Source organism: Malaclemys terrapin, chromosome 6 (assembly GCF_027887155.1).
Source record: "Malaclemys terrapin pileata isolate rMalTer1 chromosome 6, rMalTer1.hap1, whole genome shotgun sequence".
NCBI lineage: Eukaryota > Metazoa > Chordata > Testudines > Emydidae > Malaclemys > Malaclemys terrapin.
In genome coordinates this window covers 100,091,952-100,100,242 of record NC_071510.1, presented here as the reverse complement: position 1 = coordinate 100,100,242, position 8,291 = coordinate 100,091,952, and the positions used below count along the sequence as shown (strand labels likewise).

The following is an 8,291-nucleotide window of genomic DNA, read 5'->3' as shown; positions in this document are numbered from 1 at the left end:
ATTCTCTACTGAATTATGGTAACAGTGATGTCTAAACACACTGAAAACAGATGCAGCAGATTCTGCCTCTGCTGCCCAAAGCAGAGCCATCACTGTTCCCAGGCATTTCAATTCAGATGGCAAAGTGCTTCCGTTGAGGAGGGAACCAGATTGGAATTGTGCCAGCACTGAGCCCTCATAGTTCTAGAGGTGCCTGAAAAAAATCACAGTGCCCAAAATGTGATTAACCATCCTAGGGTCACATTTGTGATTCATTTGCATTAAATGCAGGAGACCATATCTACTCTAATTTTTAGGATAACGGTGTGGTTTGCAAAGACCACCAGTCTCTGGTGGATGCAAGATAGCACCTTTACCAAGCAGCCTGCCACTCAGATCAGATGAAGCATTGCTCACAGGAAACTGTACTGTCTGCAAGTCACACCTTCATCATCATGCTATGTATTTATAAAGTTCTGTTGGTGTGCATGACCCTGTGCAACAGGCAGATACTGTAACCTTAACTGAGAAGTCCTTGACTTTGAGCCTTTAAAATCTCAGCTAAGCCATGCTGGGCAGGGACCAGTGGATGTGCAAAGGAGTCCCTGATTGTGATCTTCATTCTCTTATGTACCATAGAAATGGAAACTTCTTATATGACATATTAATTGGAATGTTATTTGGTTCACAAGCTAACCACACAACTTTGAACTGGTAGCTACAATTTAAATGTATCAGTTCAAACCTTTGAAATTGCTATTTGCACTTCTCTTTAGAAGAACCAGATAGAATTCTATTGCATGTTAACAGGCAGCGTCTCTTTTTCCTAAGGCTGTCTGCTTTATCAGAACAAGTTCCAGTAAGAAAGATATTCTTCTTCTACTGTTATTGAACACACTGTTATTTTTGCACAAACCCAAGTAAATGAATATGCCTGATGCAAAACAATGTTTACTTGCAATTATTTTTAAAAATCCATTGTAATTTAATGTACAAAACCATTTAGTGCTCACAGTAGCTGTAAAATATATGTACAGTTGTATACAAGTCAGTGTCTATATGTGATCTTGTAAACTTCCCGGATTTAAAATGCCAGTAATAATAAAGTGTAGTATGCTTAATATACTTCAGATAGCATCTTTGGAAATGCACACACTATCTAAAATCACTATTTTATAACCTCACATTCGTTCTAACAAAATTGCTGTGAAAGAAACCAGGCAACATATTTCTTTCAAAGATATCTCAACAACAGTAATATTACCGATAATAAATAATTGTCTGTGAAGGGACACTAACAACTTGCAAGTCACATTTCTGTCTGAAAATGTTCGACCTGCTCTAGTTACAATACCCACGATCACTATAACTGAAGGAAGTTGCTGAGGCAATTTTTTTCCAGTTCGTTTGGGGTGTGTATTTGACTAGTGTGTACAGTCAGTTTTGCTGTTTCCCCTGTGTAGTTAGTTAGTTGCTGAAAGGACCCTCGTAAACACCAACAGGGGAGCAGAGAACCCCTTATTCACATTTCAATTAATTTTTTAAAAGTTTCAAGGCACACACACTATTTACGGAGTTTTTAAAAAAATCCAAATGGGCAGTGTCCCTTTAAGAATCTCTCTAAACCTGCTCAAAAGTTGGAAGGGTCACAACAATGGCTTCAAAGGAAAAAACACACCACAGCTCTATTGTGGTAAATGCATCTTTTCCTTTAAAAAAATTTGCTTCCAGTTTCTTCTACAGACAAAGTGGAAGTCACCTCGGGGGACTAGGGTAGGCGGAACAGTGCTAAGTTCCAATGCAGGCAGTGCGAAGTTTTCATTGGAGACCTTGGCCAGTGTAGTTAGCTGATCGTTTCCTGGCTCAGCTGGGAACCCATCTAAACTTGTAGCCCCCGGTGGCTGTCCTGATAGTGAAAGCATTTCCTTGGGGGAAAGCTAGTGTCCGGATCGTGCAGTGATCTGTGATGGAGGTCCTGAAAGACACGCCTTCCTCCAGCTCGCTGTTACTCAGATCCACCGAGCTGCGACTGCTGCAAGTCTGCAGTCCGCTGAACGCCCCGTACATGTTAATAGCCTGGCTCTGGCTGTCCGGAGCTCGTGTTGCCTCCGCCTGCAGCCGAGGGCGCTTCGCCTCTCGGTTCTCATCAATAGTCTGCAGCGCCGCGTTACAGGTGTCTGATATTTCCCTCAGGATTTCATCCACTTCTGCGCAGTCCTCCTGCCTGGCCGCGTACAGCTGCTCCAGGCTTCTCTTAGCTGAGCTCCTGGGAAGGAAAGCGTCGCCCCCCTCCTTGGGCTGGTGGATCATCAGTTTCTGTGGGTAAAACAAAATGCAACAGGTTGCTTTAAACCGATCGCCGTGGCTCCCACTGGGCGCATCGCGTGGGCCGGGGAGTTGTAATATACCCGCGTGGGAGCTTAGCTTTGGCTCTGGCTCCGCGTTTCTGGCCTAAGGGCGCCCCCTGGGGGTCTCCGGGCTGCAAGCCTCGTGCATTGAAAGGAATCGCTGCCATTATCGCTCACTTTTATACCCTGAGGATAGTGAGTAATGCTTTAGAAAAGAAACCAGGAGGAAACCGGAGCACTTACATCGAGCACACAGGCCAGCTGCTTCGCCTGGCTGGCTAGCTCCTTCAGCTGCACGTTTCTTTCCTTCAGGGAAGTGATCTCTTCCTGCTTTTGGGTTAATGTCACGTGCAGCTGTTGAACGACAAGGTGTCAGTTTGAAATCAAACATTTCCCCTACCGTAGAAAGTCAGGTTACAGCTCACACGCGTGCACGGGCGCTGTAGTGTGCACACACCGTACGCAAACCGATTTAGCCTCTTTACCTTTGCAAATAGTATTGATTAGTAACCAGGGACCGTTCAGAAGACGACTTTGCCCAACAAAGCTAGCAAGTGGGGCGCAATATGTGACACTTGCAATCACTCAGCTATCAAGCCAGGACCAGGTAATTTGGAAGGAATATAAAACGTAGACAACTCCGTCTGAGTAATCTCTGCAATACCTGATCAGGATGATTTTAGGAGCATTCGTTCTACCTTCATACCTGATTGTTTTCCACCAGTGCATCCCCTAACGCTTTCTGGTTTTGGTCTGCCACATCTTTCCAGTACTGTTCCGCGGAGTTTTGCAAGTTCATGTGCGGAAGAGGATTGTTTTGTGACGGTTGAATACAAGGGCTAAAGGCTGATCCGTCGCCGAGAGGGAAAGTGAAATCCTCAGTGTCCAGTGGAGGGGGCATTAAGGAGGATGGGTCTATGGAGGAAATCACAAGAGTGAGATCATATCTCTTTACGCGGAAAAATCGTAAATATCTGAACTGGTGTTTAATTCAGTCGTGTAAGTCTGGACACCCTACTAACGTATCACAGCATTGGTATGTACCAAACACACACATTTCGTTTGCATTTCCTTGGGGTTGGACAATATTTAAAAAAAAAAAAAAATCAATATGTCAGTGCAAACTTTTCTTAACGAATGCTACATTGGTGCATTCGGTTATGTAATGTCCAATGACTAAACTGATAGCAAATTAAACTGGTACCCAAAAAGACAAAAGCACGTGAGGGGACCAAAATGCAATGTATGAAGCTAGGGGACCAAAGGCAGCCGGTGCTCTGTATGAATAATGGTGTTAACATTCAATAAGAAAAGTACTTGCCACATATAAAACTATCGACAGCATCTCTGAACTCCTGGAAGTCGAACTCGGGTTCAGGTTGCAAGCAGTGGCTCTGAAACATGTAAAGGAAACATACAAGTTAATCAGTGCATTCAGATTCGTCAATCAAATCTGCCCACACACTAAGGACGGGTCTCCAGCGCTGCTTCGATTTGCTTGTCGGTGTTCACACACTCTGTTGTGTTCACACTCACATACCTGGAACTCTAGTCCCCAAGCTGGACACTGGAAAGGGCAAGCTTGTACTGCCATGGTCAGTGTAATAGCTGATGCGCAGCACTTTGTGCCTCTACCAGTATAAAGGTAAATGTGGCAGGTGACTAGTAATTGAAGAAAAGAGCAATCTCTGATCCGTTAACCATGATGGCACGCGTTGGGCTGCAGCCTGCCTGCCCTGGGGCCCCCATATAGGCTGCTTATTCTATTCTCATTGGTTAGCAACACGAGCCAACCATATTCGTCCAGCCTGCCCATTCCTCCAGAGTCGGTGAACGATTAACCTGAGCACTTGTGCTACAACAGCATTTCTCCCACACCTCGCTCTCAGATACTGTGCGCCTAGGCAGGTGTCTGTTCACAGAGAACCTCTTGCCTTCCTGCGGATCGCTTTATTCCTGCACAGTTCCTCTCCTCTCTTCCAATCTCTCTCTCTCTCTCTCTCTCTCGATTTTGGCTGGATGGAAGAAAACACACTTTTCTTGTGCACCCATATAGCATTCTGTATGAACAGTACATCTGTGATCGTGGCCAGAAGCACGGTGTGGACAAAGAGCATCCTGTCAAATAACAGTCCTTTAAAATATGAACTTAGCTCGTGTGCAGTTTCACGCAGGTATTGACTACACCAAGGGGAAAGAAAATTGTGCAAAAAAAATGTGCACGGTTACCTTTTTAAAATGTCTTCTTGCTACATTCTGTCATCTATTTGTCTGCTCCACTACACAACATAAGGTTCCAGACACAACAAAAGCTCCACCTGTGTTCTCTGGCATCCTCCCGCGCAGATTCAGCTGGTATTGCAGAGGACACAGCTAGCTGTATATGTGTCATTCATATATATATTTCCCCTTTCTATTTCAGATCTTATGTTTTCATCTTTTAAACATGCAGCAGCCAGATTCCTAGCTAAGACAGAGCAACCAGGAGATACCACTCTGCTCTCATTCTCAGATTCTGGATCCAGGTAAAGGTCCTTATCCTAATCTTTCAAGGCCTGAATGGGGTTGGGTCTAGCTATCTTAGAAACCATCTCCCTTTCCATCACCCATCAACTGTGATCAACAGGGATGCTGCTATTAATGAAGCTCTGCGCCTAGCTTTATTGGTCTGGATACCAAAGTCATTGGGTGTATCATAAATACATAGCAAGACATGACCTAGGGACAAGACTCTTGTCGCAGGAGACCCTCCTTAAGAATGGAGATCAGGATGAAAGCAATATATGTCACTTTTAAGGTGCAGTGCAAAAGTGTCTCTCTTTCAGCAAGCCTTGCCCCAACAATGACGGCTGCAGAATAGCCCCGTTCACGCAAGAGACACAATAAAGAATAACCTCACTCAAGAGAGCAACATAAGGAGGGAGAGATGGAGAGACCTTGGACAGAAATTGTGCCCATTTTACAGATGGGGGAATTGAAGCTCAGTGAGGGTAAGTGACCTGCAAAGAGATGTCTGTCACAGTTGGGAATGACAGACTAGAACTCAGATCGCCTGACTCCTAGTGGTCCTGAACTATAACTACAGCACCACTCACTCTCTGAGTGAGCAAGCACTTCTATCAATAACCCCCTTTCCTACATTTGTACCAGAGTTATCTTTTTCTGATCTCCCACACTTTTGGAGTGAACCCCAGTAATTTTATCTTCATTTCAATCCCCCCAAATGGAGTGTTTTGACAAGTAAAGGGGCAAAGCACTATTCAGCTAAATGCCTATTCACACAGCCTCTGTAATTCAGCACAGTTTGAAAAAAGAGAGTGCTGCAAAACTTTTCAAATGGTGTATCTAATGCAGGGAGCTTTGAAACAGTATTGTAGGATTTTTCATTCATTTTATTAGTGGCTAGTAGATAGAGCACTGGACTGGGACTCAGGAGACCTAGGTTCTATTCCTTGCTTTGCTATTGGCCTGCTGGGTGACCTTGGGCAAGTCATTTCCCTGCACTGTGCCTCAGTTTCCCCATCTGTACAATGGGGGTAATGATACTGACATCCTTTGTAACACACTTTGAGCTCTACTGATGAAAAGTCCCCTAGAAGAGCTAGCTATGAATATATTATTACAATAGCATCCAGAGACCCCAATCACAATCAAATCCCCATTGTGCTAGGAGTGGTACAAACATTGCAAGAGACAGGTCCTCCCCGCCCTCCCTGCAGGACAATCATGTGAGGAAAGAGATGGTGGCATAAACTAGCAGGGCTAAATGGCTTGGAATAAACAATGGAGAGCAGAGGTCCCTACTAGCCCTCCACCTACCCAGTCTGTGGATTGCTTCCAAAATGCTAGGCGGTATTTATTCTGATTTACACATTTCTTATCCCATTTCAGGAAGAGTCTCAGCCTCAGCCTCAGGAGTGGCTGATTTCTGACCCCTTTGAAACCAAGGCGGTTCATTTCTGTTAGAGCAGCGGTTCTCAACCTGTGGGTCGTGACCCCATTTTAATAGGGTTGCCAAGGTTGGTGTTGGCCCTGGGCCCCAGCAAGTCTGAAGCCCAAGCCCAAGCTCCACCCCCCAGGGCTAAGGTCACATGCCCCCCACCCAGGGCAGGAGCCCTTGGGCTTCAGCTTTGCACACACCCCCAGGGCAGCGGGGCTCAGGGGGGCTCCGTCTTCAGGCCCCCCTCCTGGGTTGTAGTAAATTTTTGTTGTCAGAAGGGGATCACCATGCAATGAAGTTTGAGAACCTCTGTGTTAGAGGTTTCTGCTTTACTCGCTGGAGGGTCTGTATGGGCCAGATCCAAAGCTCACTGATGTCATTGGGAATATTTCCACTGATTGCAACAGGCTTTGGAGTATGCTCCATGTTAGCACCAGGATGAGTAAGAAAGAGACCGATGTCTGTTTTTAGTACCTAGGTGTTTCCAGAACACAGGCACTGAGTGTCCCCTTCTCCAATTCCCGCACTGGGTCCTCCGTCTTCGCCATACAGACTAGAGCTGCTCGTCGTCCCTAAATCAACCCATCTGCGACAACGAGAGAGGGTGGGACAGATGGGAGAGCAGGGGGATGAAGCTGAGCCAACACTCAGCTTGAAGCCGGCGGCATTCAATGAAGGGGTGGAACCATCAACACCTGTTCCGAGCTGGAACCAGGGGGAAGATGGTCCTGTCTGACTCCGGATTTGCAAAGCGAAGGTCGCTTGGTCCCTGTTTGCTTGTCCATTGGCTCGCCTTGTTTTACGTGCAGAGCCTGCTGTTCGGGGCATGACTGACCTGTAGGTGATACTTCCAAACGAAATACACAGCGAGCTCATTAAACAGCTCCCCTCCCTTTGCAGCAGCCAGGGAATCAAGGACTCCTTGGGGTGCTTTGGGAAGATGGCTACGTCTTAACCCTTATGAACTGCCCCAGAAGTCAGCAGGAGAATTGCCTAAGGGAGCTCTATTAAAGGGTAAGCACTTCAATATATTCAGAGACTCGTCCACCGCTTGCACTGATAGCTACCAGAATGCCTTGATCTTTTCTAAAGAAGCTGAAGTTTACAAACCCCACCCATCACTATTTCTGAGCGGATTGGATATAGCAAGTAGCCATCCTAGCTACCTGCCCGTTCATTTAAAGGCTGCTTAACCGCAGCTTGCCTTAGAGGGAGGAGGTAAGAGAAGTGGCTCAAACGTGCGTGGAAATGCCTCCTCTTCCTTTGCGAACGCCCGTGCGCCAGATTAAGTTGAGGAACAAGTTCATCTGAATTAAACTGGGGGATATTCAGAGGCTGCCTAGTGGGGGGGGGGGTGTCCGGGGAGGTGAGGGGGTGTCAATTCGGCCTCAGTTACCTGCGGGGCAGCTGCAACACTAGAAGTCTCCTGCTGAAAGACCGAGGTGCAGTCTGCTAAATCTTGCCAGTCGATAGTGGCAAGTGCTGGGGGGAAGAGAAACAGACATTTACAACAATGTTCATTGTAGGTGGCAAGTGCTGGGGGGCAGAGAAACAGACATTTACAACAAATGTTCGTTGGAGGCGACAGGTGCAGGACAGCGCAGCAGCCCCTTTGACACCCACTTTCCGCTCTTGCCCTGGTCCTTGCCCAGACGGGTGGCCAGAAGAGGCTAGGAACAAGCCCGGGGACTCCTGCTTTCACACAAAGCGGGGAAGGGGTTTCGCATTCACCACAACTCACCTAGCTCTACCGTGTCGGGAGGCTGGTCTCTGTAAACTGCCACTGGAGTGGTGCTGGCAAAGCTCTTCCGCGGCGCGGGACTGTCTCCCAAACGCACCTTCCTCTCGAGCTTGGCTGGCTTCTTGCCTAGCCGGCTGCACAGATCTCGCACCCTGTTGGGACAGATGCTGTCAAAGGCTTTCCTGCCGCTGCAGTTCTGCATGGCGCAGGCTGGACCCGGGGCCTTAGCTTAGCTCTGGCTTTTGGGACCCCGTGGCTCTCCCCGCGCGCGGCTCTCTCCGAC

General features: G+C 47.1%; 1 protein-coding gene across 1 annotated transcript; it reads right to left on the bottom strand.

The window, feature by feature from the left end:
• Positions 1 to 1,062: 1,062 nt before the first annotated feature.
• Positions 1,063 to 8,210, bottom strand: MCIDAS (multiciliate differentiation and DNA synthesis associated cell cycle protein). Its single transcript, XM_054032900.1, has 6 exons — positions 8,009 to 8,210; positions 7,664 to 7,749; positions 3,649 to 3,721; positions 3,034 to 3,242; positions 2,571 to 2,681; positions 1,063 to 2,295 (listed from the first exon to the last, which is right to left on the bottom strand). Exons 1-6 carry the CDS (start codon positions 8,208 to 8,210, stop codon positions 1,843 to 1,845), a joined length of 1,134 nt encoding a protein of 377 aa, XP_053888875.1. The 3' UTR covers positions 1,063 to 1,842.
• Between the last annotated feature and the right edge of the window lie 81 nt (positions 8,211 to 8,291).